General features: G+C 52.4%; 7 protein-coding genes across 9 annotated transcripts; 3 read left to right on the top strand and 4 right to left on the bottom strand.

Moving 5' to 3' along the window:
- Positions 1 to 186: 186 nt before the first annotated feature.
- Positions 187 to 2,262, bottom strand: PV09_05454 (uncharacterized protein; the record flags this gene model as incomplete). The annotated part of the gene is made up of 2 exons (XM_016358962.1): positions 187 to 1,790; positions 1,842 to 2,262. The coding sequence occupies 2 exons, from the start codon at positions 2,260 to 2,262 to the stop codon at positions 187 to 189; spliced, it is 2,025 nt and encodes a 674-aa protein (XP_016213101.1).
- A 452-nt stretch (positions 2,263 to 2,714) lies between these two features.
- PV09_05453 (uncharacterized protein) lies at positions 2,715 to 3,829 on the bottom strand. The gene is made up of 3 exons (XM_016358961.1): positions 3,714 to 3,829; positions 3,379 to 3,555; positions 2,715 to 3,323 (listed from the first exon to the last, which is right to left on the bottom strand). Exons 1-3 carry the CDS (start codon positions 3,775 to 3,777, stop codon positions 2,854 to 2,856), a joined length of 711 nt encoding a protein of 236 aa, XP_016213100.1. The 5' UTR covers positions 3,778 to 3,829; the 3' UTR covers positions 2,715 to 2,853.
- Positions 3,830 to 3,971: 142 nt separating this feature from the next.
- PV09_05452 (uncharacterized protein) lies at positions 3,972 to 6,732 on the top strand. Its single transcript, XM_016358960.1, has 3 exons — positions 3,972 to 4,171; positions 4,229 to 4,244; positions 4,297 to 6,732. Exons 1-3 carry the CDS (start codon positions 3,998 to 4,000, stop codon positions 6,606 to 6,608), a joined length of 2,502 nt encoding a protein of 833 aa, XP_016213099.1. The 5' UTR covers positions 3,972 to 3,997; the 3' UTR covers positions 6,609 to 6,732.
- A 132-nt stretch (positions 6,733 to 6,864) lies between these two features.
- PV09_05451 lies at positions 6,865 to 8,483 on the top strand. 3 transcript variants are annotated; one of them, XM_016358957.1, is made up of 3 exons: positions 6,865 to 7,230; positions 7,312 to 7,796; positions 7,851 to 8,483. In XM_016358957.1, the coding sequence occupies exons 1-3, from the start codon at positions 7,109 to 7,111 to the stop codon at positions 7,985 to 7,987; spliced, it is 744 nt and encodes a 247-aa protein (XP_016213096.1). In that variant the 5' UTR covers positions 6,865 to 7,108; the 3' UTR covers positions 7,988 to 8,483. The 3 variants fall into 3 exon arrangements, with proteins under 3 accessions (XP_016213096.1, XP_016213097.1, XP_016213098.1); XM_016358958.1 differs by having other exon boundaries at positions 7,312 to 8,483; XM_016358959.1 differs by having other exon boundaries at positions 6,865 to 7,796.
- PV09_05450 (uncharacterized protein) lies at positions 8,364 to 10,092 on the bottom strand. The gene has a single exon (XM_016358956.1). The coding sequence runs from the start codon at positions 9,690 to 9,692 to the stop codon at positions 9,222 to 9,224; it is 471 nt and encodes a 156-aa protein (XP_016213095.1). The 5' UTR covers positions 9,693 to 10,092; the 3' UTR covers positions 8,364 to 9,221.
- A 658-nt stretch (positions 10,093 to 10,750) lies between these two features.
- On the top strand, positions 10,751 to 13,431 carry PV09_05449 (uncharacterized protein). Its single transcript, XM_016358955.1, has one exon. It carries the CDS (start codon positions 11,381 to 11,383, stop codon positions 12,968 to 12,970), a length of 1,590 nt encoding a protein of 529 aa, XP_016213094.1. The 5' UTR covers positions 10,751 to 11,380; the 3' UTR covers positions 12,971 to 13,431.
- On the bottom strand, positions 13,217 to 15,745 carry PV09_05448 (uncharacterized protein). Its single transcript, XM_016358954.1, has 2 exons — positions 15,150 to 15,745; positions 13,217 to 15,100 (listed from the first exon to the last, which is right to left on the bottom strand). The coding sequence occupies exons 1-2, from the start codon at positions 15,573 to 15,575 to the stop codon at positions 13,451 to 13,453; spliced, it is 2,076 nt and encodes a 691-aa protein (XP_016213093.1). The 5' UTR covers positions 15,576 to 15,745; the 3' UTR covers positions 13,217 to 13,450.
- Between the last annotated feature and the right edge of the window lie 5 nt (positions 15,746 to 15,750).

The raw sequence follows: 15,750 nt of genomic DNA, 5'->3' as shown, positions 1-15,750 counted from the left end.
AGAAATCTGATCAAAAAAGTCTCCACACTGTAGCTCGACTTACCCGTCGTCGTCATCCTGCAGTTCGACATGCCCGTGTCCACCAGTCCGTCCGATGTTATCTTGCGTATCACGGCGTGGCGCCTCACACTGGTACATCCTTTTCGCACACTGCGCCTCGAGAACATGCCATTGTTTCCTTGTAGCCTAAGTTAGTTTTAGCCGACGCTTGGAACACCGTACGCCAAAGGCCGAAGTAAGTTGGACATAGCCAACACGCCTACATTCCAGACGTTCGGATGTTGTTGCTTCTATACTGAGCGCCAAACCAAGCCCAGCGGTGCCATTCTTTGTCCACAGACCCAAGTCGGCCGTTTGCAGGAGTGCACAGCACAGCGTCATGTCATCTGCCGCTTCTGTAGCGACGTCGAAAACGACCAAGCCAAGAGCTTCTCCAGTGCGAGGGTCGACGCAGTTCCGCCGGCCATAGGTGTGAAAGCCGTGCCTGGTGTTGAAGAGAAATGGTTCTACAGTCGCGGTTCGCGCCGTGACAACATACGCAGACATTTCAACACTCCCTCCCTTGACTGCCCCAGTGTCAAAGAAGAATGCCTTCTCCACCTCAGCATGATGCAATTCAGGATCCATCGGTGAGGGCTCCAGCTGTGGTTTCCTCCAGTGCCTTGCATTGGCCTCGTAGAACAGCACAGGAGCATCTAATGACGCCCATGACCAACTAGGCGCTACATACTTTTCATACCTGCGGCCAGGACGTCGCCGAATCTGATTCTCGTCACGACACCAAAGCAGACTGACCCAGGGATCGCTCTTGAGAAAGCCGGCAAGATAATTCGAGCCTGCCTTGTCGCAAGCAATGCCGTAGAACGCTAGTAGCTTATCGGTATGATTTGTCAGGCTCTTGTTAGAATACCTCTCGATCAAACGATACCATAGCGTATACCATCGGAAGGGGGGATGTTTTCTTAGTTGTTCAAGGCCTTGAGCACGAGTGGCGGGGTTACTTCCATCCCCTACGCACTGCCAAACCACCGAGTTCTGTGTCATCTTCACAAGCCTGCTCGAGAGCAAGTCTTCCTGATAGCACCAGCCGCGACTGTCAGTGGGAGCTGGTCGCGGTGTGTTTCGAGGTTGCCCATTTGGCAGGAGATAAATGGTGGACTCTTCAGAGCCGCTTCGAAGGCAGAGGCTAGCTGCGCTGCTACGGAGCGGATTTCGGCGATCTGACATGCCGCCATAGACAGAACTGGACGCTGCTACTAAAGTTACTGTTCCACTTCCATAGATAGAGGCCATTCGAGAAGCTTCGCGTTGCCAGTCCTCTTCGGAGTCCTGTAGAATGCACAAGCCATCGATCCAGATATAACGCTCTCCCAGCTTTCGAGTCCACATGATTGCATCATGCAGCGTCTGCGGCAGAATATCGAGAGGGATCTCTGATGTGAATAGTTTCATAGTCGTTTCTTTCAAATGCCATGGTGCTGTCTTTGGATTTATCCCCCAACAATAGCTCAAGACGATATATCCGCCATTACGAAGACATTCCTGTCCATCCACAAGCCTTGGAACGTCTTTGGGGTTTTCAGACCCGACATATATGAGCCGAGTTGGTGCTACCACCAGCCCACGGTGTCCGTGTATGATGTTGACTACGTTGTCCCGTCGTGAAGCTGTACCTGAAAGTGGAAACATTACTCGATCACATGTTGAGCTATGGTTAGAAAGGCAATTCGTCAGAGCCTGTCTGATATATCTGAACACTCCATCGTCTTCAGCGTACAAACTAATAAGGTCTTGCAAAGGAAATCAGTACATAATGTTTCATCTTCAGTAGTGCCAGTCACCTTTGAAATGTCTCGCATCCTGAGGAACATCCCGAGCATCGCGCACATACTTAACATCGGCTATTGGGAGAAACTGCAGGTTTGGCGGATCATTATCATTTGGCTTCTGCAGAAACCCATTCCAGTTGGTGCGATCAGCGATGGTAGTGGGATCAACTGTAAGCACCACAACTCTTTCATCATTAACCCTGGTCTTCGCACTTTCTAGATAGATTGGCTCGTCGTCTAATCGGGTTTTGAACGGTTCCCGGACGGCTTCATATAATAGCGTACAAGTATGGCAGCCTCTGGAAGCAGAATCTGCAAAATCCGCAAATGTTGGCCAAGCGCGATAAGGCTGGTTAACCTCTTCGTTTTGAAAGTATGCAAGTGGAATTGCCTGACATGTCTTGCAAATTGGCCAGGGACTCTTGAGAGCCATTTTGAATCACAGCTGGGTGAGGTCGGAAAGGAGCGCAGTGCGTTGGCCTGCACGAAAATGATGACCGTCCGCAGCCTCTCGAGGAACGAAGAGGCGAGAAAACTCCAATGCGCCACTCGCGCTTCAGCCGAATCGAAAATCGCGTGACCTAACGTCTGATTTTCGTTGAATAAAATCTTAGCCAGAGCGCAGAACCTGAAATAATAGTGTTCCTCCGTCTCAACAATCTTGCTGCTCGGAAACGACAAAGTTTCAAGTATGACAGCATTTCTCATCCAATCTGCGGCTTTGTGAAGCAGGACTCCAACATCTTGCCAAGCAGAGCTGACGCACATCAGCTTATCCAACGCTAAGGAATTACTGAGTGGCGGTTCGGCTCGTTCTGCTTCAAACACCAAGCATTTACATATTCACTTCGTATCACTCCGATCTGAACTTTGGAACGACGGCATGTAGAACAGTACACATGATGGCAATTAGGTGTGAGAACTCTTTGCATATTCTCCAGTTCCAAATTCATGCCAAGTGCTCGAAATTTTCTTGATTGATACACAGTTACATTTCTTGATCATGAGAGGCTTCAAATCCATGCTATGATCCACCTGGTGGAAGACTAGGAGAATGGCTCAAGCCTGACTCGGCCCGCGCTTGTGCGGCTCTTGCCCTCTCCAGCAACTCCATCGTTGTTGGTACCGGTGGATGGGCTGTTCTACCCGTCGAATGATCAACTTCCATAGCATCGTCATCGTCGAGTAGATTTACCGAGCGTCCGCCTGGTCCATGGAAACTGTTGCTGGGTGAGTGATGACTGCCATTCGTATATGGGGCTGGTGCACCACCAGAAGGAGCCCTTGCATGACCTGGTACAGACGGTCCTGTAGCGCTGGGGGAATTCGCAAACTGCTGGATAGGTGAGCGATGTTCACGTGGTGGCTCTGCTGCGGCGCGTGCTTCGGCTTCCGCTTGCTTCTTCCTCCGTTCCGTGTACTTCGCGAACGTAGTTGTGCGCGGAACTACGTCTGAGAGGAACTCGAGGTTATCGAGCCGAGCTACAGCGTTCGCTATCACGTATTTGAGTAAATTGTACGTTTGAATTGCAAGTCGCCTTAAACTCACCAACATCGCCGTACTGAACGTTCCTTCTTGGCCGCTTCTCGGCTTTGATGATCTCGAACGTTCGCTCTACTAGATGCTGAATAAACATCTCGGTTGCAATAGTTATCACAAACGCGGCATTATTTGAACATGATTGTATGTCATCGTCTGCGTGAATGATCTTCTTGACTCGCGCCACTAGTTTAAGCTTAGAATGAGCCCAAAACTAAAGTTACGAAGCAGTATCATAAATTATCAGCGCACGTTGTAGCTGTTGCTGTCACGTTGCGGACATATTTCTTGCTGTATGATGCGAGGAAAGCATTCTCAGAACGAAGGAGCTGGGACGCACGTACAAGGCAGAGAGACCGAGCCGGTATACTCTTTGGGTGGCGCTATAGGAGTGTTGTTGTACGGCATGTCGAATCGTGATATCTGCGTTGTCGCGTTCGCGCAGGCTTGTAGATAAATGCGACACGCCTTGTTGCGCGTGGGTCGACAGTTCGGATGGATTGGCACGTGACGAATGTGCTTCAGGGATAAGGCCATAAGGCATAAACATTGTCATCGAGGCCAGACAACAAAAGGCTTTGGGAATACATCATAAATCAGTATTATAACTTGTTGATGGCATGATGAGATGACTCGAAGATCCGGCTCAAACAGCGCACCGCAGTCTGCCACCTCGCCTCACGTACGATTTCTAGATAGACGCTCGTCGGCGCAGTCCCACGGCAGCCTCGCGGATAGTGCTTCGGCAGTGATCGAAGATGATACGATAGAGCAGGAAATCGAGGAGATCAAGAGATATGAGGTACGTTACGTCGCTCATTTGTTCACTTCTCTTGTGCGGCTAATCATATGCCTTCAGGACTTTACAACAATAGGTTAGACATACGAACACTCGTCTTCATAACCCTTCGTATTAACCTTGGCCAGATTGGGTACAGGATGCCGCGCGAGCACAGGCCAGACGAAAGGCAAGGCGACAAGAGAAGATAGGCTTCTTTAAACTTCACGGCAGATACGGCTGGAGACGGAAAGTCTGGGAGGCCTATGATGCTGGCCAGGCTTGGATCGTTGTCACGATCGTTGGCGTGGCTATAGGCCTGAATTCTGCCTTTTTGAACATTGTCACTGAATGGATCTCGGATATAAAACTAGGATATTGCACGACGGCGTTTTACCTAAACGAGCAGTTTTGCTGTTGGGGAGCTGAAAGCGGCTGCCCCGAGTTCAGAAGATGGACTGGGTTTGGCCCCCTTAATTACGTTCTGTACATCGCCTTCGCAGCACTCTTCGCTTCCACGTCGGCACTTCTGGTAAAGACATATGCACCGTATGCCGCCGGATCAGGTATATCCGAGATTAAATGCATCATCGCCGGCTTTGTTATGAAAGGGTTTTTGGGAGGTTGGGTCTTGCTGATCAAGTCGATTGGTTTGCCGCTCTCCATTGGATCGGGTCTTTCTGTTGGGAAGGAGGGGCCTAGTGTTCATTACGCTGTGGCTACTGGTAACGTTATATCCAGGCTATTTGAGAAATACAGACGAGACGCCGCGAAAACGCGCGAAATATTGAGTGCCTCCGCAGCGGCTGGGGTTGGTGTTGCCTTTGGAAGCCCAATTGGTGGCGTCGTATTCTCACTGGAGGAGATGTCGAACTACTTTCCACTGAAAACAATGTGGCGAAGCTATTTCTGCGCCTTGGTGGCTACATCTGTCCTGGCCGCTATGAATCCTTTTCGGACAGGACAGCTGGTAATGTTCCAAGTCAGCTACGATCGCTCCTGGCATTTCTTCGAGTTCATATTCTACATCATCCTCGGTATCTTTGGGGGGCTATATGGTGCGTTCGTAATCAAGTGGCACCTTCGAATGCAGGCCTTCCGCAAGAAATATCTGTCAAAGTATCCAATCATGGAAGCAACAATAATCACTGCGATTACCGCAATCATATGCTATCCGAACATGTTTCTACGCATCGATATGACGGAGATGATGGAAATTTTGTTCAGGGAGTGTGAGGGGGACTTCAACTATGACAAGCTTTGCGAGGCTAAAAATCGCCTCAGCTTGATTCTCTCACTTGCCCTAGCAACAGTTATAAGGACTCTATTTGTTGTTCTGTCCTATGGCTGTAAAGTACCAGCAGGTATTTTTGTGCCATCCATGGCGATAGGAGCCTCCTTCGGGCGCATGGTCGGAATTGCTGTACAGGCTCTACATGAATCCTTTCCTGATTCTCGATTCTTCGCCACCTGTGAGCCGGATGTGCCTTGCATCACACCAGGCACGTACGCCTTCCTGGGAGCAGCAGCCACGCTGAGCGGCATCATGCACATCACAGTATCTGTTGTGGTGATCATGTTCGAGCTTACAGGTGCTCTCACCTACATCTTACCTACGATGATTGTTGTCGGCGTTACCAAAGCTGTATCTGATCGCTTCGGCAAAGGAGGCATCGCAGACCGTATGATCTGGTTCAACGGCTTCCCCTTCTTAGACAACAAAGAAGAGCATTCATTTGGCGTATCGGTGTCTCAAATCATAACTAAGGAGGTCACAACCCTACCCTCGGAAGGATTGACGCTTACAGAAGTCGAGAAGATTCTAGACGAGAATAAGTACCAGGGATATCCAATTGTCGAGGACAAGAGCTCGAATGTTCTACTTGGCTACATTGGTCGAACAGAACTACGGTATGCTATTGACAGAACGAGGAGGGAGGGCTTAGTCTCGCCAAATGCTCGATGTTTCTTCACGCCTCCGTCTTCGGCAGTACGATCGGCGGCCTCGGCTTCCACGTCAGCACCGGCAGTGACGTTCGATACCATGTCTGCCACCTCAGGGGCAACATCTATAGACTTCAGTCGTTTCGTTGATCCGACACCACTCACCGTGCACCCTCGCCTCGCATTAGAGACGGTAATGGAGCTTTTCAAAAAGATGGGACCCAGAGTTATCTTAGTAGAATACCACGGGCGTCTGAGGGGGCTGGTCACTGTCAAAGACTGCCTAAAGTATCAATTCAAGGCTGAAGCGCTTGAACATCCCAGAGAGGAGAGTGGTATGGACCAGGACGCTCGAGTCTGGGAAGGCTTACAAAAGATATCGGCTATGCTATCTGATGCATTTGGCTCATTACGCCGTGGGAAGCTCCGGTTGGATAGTCCAAGAAATCGACTTGACGGGCGTGTGCAACTCACGGATCAAAGCGGGAGCCACGATGTTGAGCTTGATAATAGATGATGCACCGACGTTTGTGTATAAACATGTAGCGAGTTTGGGCCCTTCAGAAGCTAATTTACGCGCACAACTTTACCTGTTCGATTTCATCTGTGTATGAAACGTGAATAATTCAGCGTTATTCTTGAAAGAAAGCCTTTGCATTCCACCGTCAAATAATCTGTTAACGGATGGTCAGAGATCACTAGATGACGTCATCAACAAGCTCTTTCCACGAGATTAGTCTCCATCTTGCTGGAAGCATGATCGACGAGTCAACGTGCAATTCTGTACAGTCAGCGAAATCCGTCTGGTTTTTAAGAGCCGCGCGTTAAGCGATTCAACCGAAGGAAACTACATCAAACCGTGCCGTGTGCTTGCCTAAAGCGGCCGTCCAAACTAGCACCGTTGTAGGTTTCGCTAGTTTGCAGAACACAATGCCCTTCACACCTGAAAGGACACGGTGGACTCAGTATACTCGGGCGGCCTTGTCGACGTGATCGCACTTGGATTCGCAGTCAAACATGGGCGTTGCTGTGTCTAGCCAGTCGGCATTGGCGCCGATCTCGTTCGCCAGCACGATCACGGGCTTCATCTCGTTCGCATTCACGCTTGCGACGGTCATCCGGGTCTTCTGGGACAGCATGTGTGTATCGCCTTCTGTCTGCGCCTGGGCGTCGTCCCCCACGCCGCAGCGCGCAAAAAGTGACTGACACGAAGGATCTAGCGCGACGTTCTTCGGGGCGGCGACGGAGATTGATGACATGCTCACAAATCTTCGGCAGGCGCTTTACGAGGAGAGGGCGAACCTGCGCAGGGCACGGCAGCAAGTCAAAAGGCGAAGACGGTCGGCCGCGGCGAAAGGAGAGGGGCTCGGCGGTCGGCGGGAGGGGTTGACTCCCGATGACGCCTTGGGTGCCATGTCCAACGCCGTGAAAGACATGATCAGGGCCTTCAAGCAGGTCGAGAAGCCGTTTCTGGTGGATGGGTTGGACGAGCCGCGCAGACGGAGAGGCGACAGAGAAAGCTGGGCGGACGACGCAGCTGGGTACAGCAGCGGCGGGATCGGAGAAGACGAACACGCGGACTATCTCTACGCGCGGAGTCGGTACAGGAAGTGCACGATCAAACAGCGCTTCTTGTGGCTGCGATACAAAAGCAAGGCTCTTGGACTGCTGGATGCAATCATGAGGATTGAGGTGCGGCGGATCGGTACGTCAATGGCTTGCTCCTGAGATGCAGATGCTCTAATTCAATACGATCCAGGCTTTCAAACGTCACATATTAGCGTTCAGCTGCGGCAGATGGGCCAAACGTTGGATGATTTCGATGACCGGATGGAGGCCATCGACCGGATAGAAAATCGACTAAGCCGCATCGTTGGTGTTCGAAGGATTGATTAAAGCGAGATAAATACAATTGCGGTTGATTATTTGTCGTCTCCCAGTCTTCGAGGCTCTGTGCCTGATCTGAATTATGGTAACGTTTGTTGGCCATCACGTCATATCACCGGTACATAGTACAAATCCTTTGGTTCGCCGCTATAAAAGAAACGAAAGAGAAAATACCACCTGCGATAATCCCGCTCGCACTGTGTAGATTCTGCGGCGCAATCTACTAATACAATCACGCGATACGGAGCAGTTTTAGATCATGATTTTTCATTGCGATTCGAAGGCTGGTGTGGCGACAATTATCCGACATTGCCTGAACCTTTTTTTTGTAGCGTCTCCTCTTGTATGATGGCTCAACATTCTGAAAACGTCGGAAGGACCGGACTGCTTCATTTTGACTATAATGTAACCATGTCGGAGTTCCATCACGGTTTTCTTGTATAACTTAAGCTGATCTCTTAATTTTTATGTAAGATCAATTAGGAGGCGTAGATAAAAAGCAGACATGTCCAGTTCTTGGCGTCTCTCTTTCTCTACAAATACTCAATGTGTGCCGTGACAGCCATTGCGATAAACTACCTCAGCAATCTGGACCAGGAAGAGAGTAAAACCGAGAGCGGCCGCAACACATGGTTTCTGGAAGGCTTTGCAATTGACACTTGATTTTGTCGTACGAACTCGATTGCTGCTGAAAATCAAAGCCATTCCATACTTTGCTTGATCGTCGTGCTGCAGTGATAAGGCCCGAAATTGAAAATGCAGTGGCCATGCTGGTAGAGCTAAGATTCACGGCTATTGTCCAGCTCGACCTATCCTACGTGAGCCTCGACTCGTTCGGCCCTTATAGAGGACTCGATCCTTGAAAGTCGCGGAAAGCTTTGTAATAGATATCATTTACCATGATCTTTGTCTATGTACGGATGAGCTCGAGACCACATATTTTTTTCTTCGCGCCACGTGCATGGAGCCGAGCATCTGCGTGGTAGGCTGTTCAAAGCCGGCTGAAACAACGTGGTGACGAGAGCTCCGCGATAGACCTCTCCTTCCAATAGATCAATCAATGCAAAATGGCCGATCTTTCAGGGAGACGTCGAAGCTGTGCGAGGTCAAATTGTCCTTTTAGTTCAAGGTCGACACGAGAAATGAATCCAAGAGTTAGAACAAACACGAGCTCAAGGTTCAGGTCAGAACGATTGGCAAGCGGTGAATGGGCCTAACAGCGCCGGAGGGTCTGGTCGCTGTATCAAATCCAGTCGAAGTGATTTTCCATGACATGTCCACGGTAGAGGCTGAAGCCCACGCGGCAGATTTGGTCGGAATCGATACCGGCGATTTTTCTACAATCAAAATAACCCCCGACGCGTTTCTGAGCTACCTGATTACCCGCTTTGTTTTTAATCTTCGCGAGAACGACAGGTCCACCAGGCCAGCGGTACAGCAGAGTTGAGTTGAACTGACCTTGCGTTTCCTCGGCCTGGCCCTTGGATGCAGCACGGTGCAACAGGCCAAACATGACCATAGGAGGTCTGATCAGTGGGCAGGATCCTATGGTCAGCCAGGCCGATGAACTTGCGAATATCGCTAGGATGCCATTGAAGGTTCCGGACATCAAGAACAGCAATGGCTTGGACTCTTCAGAAGGACAAAATACAGGAAAGGCATGAATCCTTTCCCTGGCAGAAATGCTAGAGTGTGCGTTGATATAGCATTGCATCGGTGCTTTGTCGAGTTAGCGCAGCAATACCGATCTAGATCCGTGATGCAGGGCTACGGAGTAGATCCCGTCAAATCAATCCGTTGTTTCCGAGCTCCTCTTGCTCCCATTTCGGCCTTAGCGAGCAGCCTTCTTGATCTGCTTTAGTGGCGTTACACTCGCTACATGATTGTGGAGATGCGGTGGCCGCAGGCCCTTCTTGTTGCACGCTACGACTTCCTGACGACGGATTCGTCGTGTGCAGTGTGGGACTAGATTCGTTGAAGGGCCAAAGCCCAAAGGACTCCAGGGTGGCGAGGTTGGCAGATCAACTTTGGTCCTGCCCACGCTGTCCATGCCGCCACACTTGAATGTCGATGTGCCCGCGTCTTCATCGACGGCGGGGTTGATGATGGTGTTGTGGGAGCGGCGGCTGGTGGGGACGGGGAAAAAGACTCGCTGTCCATGCAAAGTCCCGAGCCGGCGTCACGTACGATGGGTTACGTTCATTTGACAATCCACGTGTCACCATTCCCAGCCCATCTCAGCCGTAGCACCTGTCCGTTGCCGTTAGCCACAGCGCCGGGTGTTAATTTTTTTTTGCAAGGTGAAGACCGTCGTCGACACAGCACATGGTCGCCGTTGGCAGATTGCGTACGTGCGGGCATTCCAGGCACATGTGAGCCACGGCTGGGATCATTGGACACGTCGTGTCGTCAGAGCACTCGACCTGGCCTTTTCAACTCAAGACAGCTGGGCTTGCTGGCGGGCTTCTGGCTCTCACATGAACGGCATTGTCCGTGCTGTGCTCCGTCGACGTTGATCAGTCTGGAGAAACGCTGGGACGCGACATGTCCACACTCGCCTGAGCTTTTCTCGATTTGGCCCATCCCACGTCGGGCGAGGGATTCAAAGGGAGCGAGGATCGCGACCGACGCTCACCGAGAACGAATCCATTTGTGCCCGCGGTTGTGCTCACCGTGGAGCGCTCGGCCAGACGGTGTCAAGCCGCCTTTCGACTGCGCACGCTCTGCTGCCTCCCGCCGGACAGCACCGGCGCAGCACACAGTCGCCACGAACGCATCCATTGCCAGCTGGGCTACAGCACGCGGCTTAACGCTCAGCATTCGCCGGCTTCCCATTCGACCGTGCGGACGGGGCTCTGCTCTTTAAACTTAGCAGAAGCGGCGTCCACGGACCAATCTGATCGCTGGCGCTTTCGTCACCCAGGGGCGGACGCCTCCCGCCGAAAGCGCAAACACGGGCTGCATCATCACCCCGGCGTGCCCTTCGAGAGACTCTTTCCGCGACCACAACCCAGAGATCGCAGTAATCACGGCCTCAGAACGATCCCATTGCCCTTGCTTGCGCCGCTCGCTTCTTGCCGGACTGGAGACTATGCCCTTCCCTTCCATCCTGCATGCCCGTTTCAATCGTATGCTTTGCATGGGCACGTCCTAGCGCTTCCTTTTACGTTTACCAGCGTCTGAAACAGGTCTCCTCTCGGCTGCGTCTCGTCTGTTCGGTTGAACCGCTGCCACATAAAGCAATCTTCGCACCTGACGACCGCCAGCGTCGCTCCGCTCTGTTGCACGTCGTGCCGTCCTGCGTCTTCACCTTTCGCAGCCCTCGCCATACGCTGAACCACGGCGACTGCTGAGTCCCCTCCCCCGCCGCCGTCGACGTGGAGCTGCCCGTGCCTGGCCGCAATGGAGCCAAAACGGCGCTGGGTGGACGAACATTGGTTCTGGAGAGGCTTCCAGTCCGCCGTGTTCCTGTATGCGCAGTGTGGCCCATGCATCGCATGGCGTGAAAACCACCGGCAAAAGAAGGTGTACAGGCGCGAGAAGAAGGAGCGAGCGAGGAATCCCGATCACCCAAGCGTGATACGACAGCCGGCGCCGCACGAAATCAACCCGCACTGGGCCGAAGAAATACGACTAGGGCCGTCGCCGCCAAAGAGAGGGAGGAAACGAGCGAACACAAAAGCCGGCCGAGAAATAACAAGTTCGGGAACCATGGCGGAAAGCGATACAGCTGACAGCAGCAAGAGCGAATTGAACCGGGAAAGCAAGGATAATCTACCCGTTTTCTGGAATTCGGACCGTTACCAGAGAGCAGACGAAGAATACGCTTACGTGGACGAGAAGCCTGAAATGATCTACGCGCCGCCGGGCCTGATTCGACGAGGCTCGAGTGTCGGCATTGGTTCTTGGATGGCGGACAGCAAACGGCTGCCTGAGAAGCCCAAGAGGGCATACACGCCGTTGACTAACATGCCTCCGGTCAACGACCTGCATCCTCCCGTTGTCAGCTCCGTTCCTTCGAAGAGAGAAGATCGGGCTTGGATGACGGCACCGCCTCCCTCGACCGCGTTCATGCACGGCAAGAAGGGCGTCACCACCAGATCCAGGAGCGGAAGCGGTCACAGCAGCCAGCGAAATCTCGATCTGGGCTTGAGCCGTCAGGTCGTTCACAAGATTGTTGAAGAAAAGATGAAGAACGGCGAGACACCGAATGACAGCACGGACTTCATCGCCCCTATTTCAGCCCGTGCAGACAGCGAATTGCAGGAAGGAGAGCACGCGCAGATTCCCCAATCGGATCGACGTTCGAAGTCAACGTCGCCGTTCAGAATCGCTCGAGAAAAGGAACCTATCCCATTGATGAAGCCACGACGTCGACCCTCTCCATTGCCCTTGAACACAGACAAGTCTTCTAGATCCACGTCATCAGAAAGCGTGTCAGAAGTCGAGTCCGATGTGTCTTCGAGCTCGCGCAACTCCATCCCGCGTGGTCGGTCTAAATCAGCGCACCAACTCACAAGGTCCAAAACGACAGCCAAGTCCGCTCTTAACTCTCATCCGATCTCTCCCTCGGCGGGCAAGTCGGCACCTACAGCAGCTTCTCTTGACTCTCTAGCTTCCGGTGAAGCTTCGGAATCATCGACACTGCGACCCAAAAATCACAGCGGGACGCTCACCCCACCTTCCTCTCACAACGTAGCTGGCAGCTACGACAACTCGCCGCGAAAGCGCAGAGACACAAAGTTCTCGAGCGACGGCGCACCTCTTCTGGTCAAGGACTCCAGCTTGCACGTCCTGCAGGGCGTCGTCGATCCGAAACGGCTGCTTGACAACCAATGGGTCAAAAGCCCCGTTGTCGAGGCCCGGGTGCCGCTACCACCAGACGACAGCCCGCACAAGGAGAACGAGAACCCCGTCAAGCTCGTGCAAGTGTCTGCAAAAGAAGAGTTGCTGATACAAGAGGGGGCCCGGCGCTGGAGCTGGGGCGTCTAAACGCACTTTCTCTCAGCGCCTCTACCACCGCCTTTGTCCACCACGGAAAAGACGGTTCTTTTTTTTTTTTTTCATTTGTATGTATAACTAGCGTATGACTTCATGACATCAATTTTCCAGGACGAAAGACGGAAAAATTGGCATTCGTCCGGTGCAGTCCGTACTTCGGACGCTCTCACAGGATCCTGCATCTTTCCTTTCTTTTTTTTTTCTTCCATCGCAGTAGAGGCGTTTTGCTATTTCTTCCGCATGATTCAGTTCAAGAATGTGTTATTTCTTCTGGATAGCGTTTTAGCGACTTGAGATGTCATTTAACTTGGATATCAATTATGCAGGTTGAAGCACTGTCAATCCTTTTTTTTTTCTTCATTCCGTCTGACTGGCAAAAAATAAGGGAGGGTGTATGATGGCTATTTCTAGAGGCAGTGTATTGGTATCTACAATGGAGTTTCTTTTCGAAATCGTTTTGAGTCTATATATTTACGCATTGGCCAGCTCGATTACCTTGCGAGCAGCGTCGGCAAAGTCGTCGTACGCGAAGAGCTTCAGGCCGCTCTCCGCGATCAGCTTTTGACCCTCCTTCTCGTTGGTCCCTCTTATTCTGACGACCACTGGCACTTTCATGTCGAGCTCTTTGAAGGCGAGAATGACGCCTCGAGCTATCATGTCGCCGAGGGTGAGGCCGCCGAAGATGTTGACGAAGATGACCTTGACGCGCTCGTCGCGCAGGATGAGCTCGAAGGACTTCTTGACCGTCTCCGACGTGGCCTTCCCGCCCGTGTCGAGGAAGTTGGTGGCGTAGCCTCCGTAGTTTGCTAGCGCGTCGACCGTGTTCATGGCGAGCCCGGCGCCGTTGACGAGGGTGCCGATATTTCGCGGTGCGTTGCCCTCCGTGGGGCTGTCCAGCTTGACGTAGACGATGCCATGTGGCTCGGCGGCAAGCTCGATGGGATCTTCTAGGCTTGTATCCCGGAGCGCGTGCAGCTCCCCGTGTCTCTTCGTTGATCTGAACGCCGCGTCGTCAAACGTGAAATTTGGCTCGTACACCACGAGGCTTTGGGAAGTGCCGGAGACGGTAAGGCGCACCTCGAGCGACACGGCCTCTTTATCCTTGAACAGTTTGGATAGTTTTGTGATCAGATTCGAGACCGCGGCTTGAACAGAAGGCGGCGACGAGGAGAGCTGCAGCTTTTCCAGCGCCAGTTTGAGGTGTTCCGACTCTGGACCGGCGACGTAGTCGTACGGGATGTGGACGGAGCGTGCGTAGATGGCTTCCTTTTTGGTGGTCGGCGAAACAATGATGCAAGGTGCGCGAGCACTGCGATCGACAGTAAGGACCAGCAGCCGGGAATCGGACTCGTCTGACGGTGCTTGGCTTGTTACAATGTCGTACTGTTTGAGCAAATCCGACGCCTGATCAGTTCGAAGATGCAGCGACCGCTTTGCCTGCGCCTGCCGCGTCGACGTTGTGACCTGCGGGCGGCTTCGCATAGTGTGATATCCTCTCTTCTGGTTACCAATCGTACCTGAGCCCGCGCTGGATGGAAATGAATAGCCAATGCCGGCCATGAGTTCTTTCATCACTGGCCCGAACTTCTCCGGGTGATCAACCATCGTGACACCGGCGCTCTCCAGCGCCTTGATCTTCGTTAGCGCAGAGCCTTCACCAGGTGCAGCCCATGCACCCGCATGGCCCATTACTCGACCTTGTTTTGCGCAGATGCCTCCGACGACGGCGGCGATGGGCTTAGGGTTCTTAACACGCTTCTTGTAATCCTTTATCCACTCTGCCGCCTCCTCCTCAGCGGTGCCCCCGACCTCGCCAGCGATTACGATGCCCTTCGTATCATCATCCGTCTCGAAGACTTTGAGAGCATCGATAAAGTCCGTTCCAGCCACAACATCACCGCCCATAGAGATGCACAAGCTCTGCCCTACACCCGCTCGTGTCAACGACGCAACAGTTTCGTAACTGAGCGTGCCAGATTTCGCAACGAGACCAATTGGACCGGGGGTATAAGTCATCAAAGGTTGGAAACCGATCCTGCACCTTCCAATGGCAGATATGATACCTGGTGCATTTGCGCCGACCAGACGCGACTTGGACTGAGTGGCGAGCATTTGATGGATCTGCATGATTTAGCCAACCAGACGATCAACGAGAGGGACTGCCACGTACTCTGAGGATGTCGTGGAGGGGGATGTGCTCGGCGACTGCCACGATGAGTGGAACCTCAGCCTCAATCGCTTCCTCGATAGCAGCGGGAGCCTGATGTGCAGCCACGTATATGCCAGTTGCGTCTGGCTTTAGTTCTTCCATTGCCTTTCGTACCGTCGGCAGAACCGGCAATCCCAGATGTTCTCCTGACTTGCCAGGCCGCACACCACCCACGATGTTGGTTCCCCATTCTATAGACTCTCGGGCGTTGGCGGTGGCTTGCTTTCCAGTGAACCCTTGGAATATCACGCGGGTGTCTTTGCCAATCTTGAGGTTCTTAATGGTCTCGTCATATTTACCGCGGGAGATATTCGCGTAGCCACGATTGGCAGCAATTGACCTCCTCAACTGCGTCCTAAACGAGCGGCGACAGCTGTGGCAGAGCATGATGATGGTCGAACGATAGTGGTCTCCCCCGCTTTGTTTCGAGAAATGTCAACGGCGCAACTTGAGACCAAGCGAGGGAGCATCCAGAATCCAGTAACAACGGCAATCAAAGGCAAAGCTGGTCAGCATAAAGTGCTTTTGACCAAAAGCTGATGTCGGGAATGTCGAAGAACAT

Source organism: Verruconis gallopava (genome assembly GCF_000836295.1).
Source record: "Verruconis gallopava strain CBS 43764 unplaced genomic scaffold supercont1.17, whole genome shotgun sequence".
Taxonomy (NCBI): Eukaryota; Fungi; Ascomycota; class Dothideomycetes; order Venturiales; family Sympoventuriaceae; genus Verruconis; species Verruconis gallopava.
This window is presented reverse-complemented; position numbering and strand designations above follow the sequence as displayed.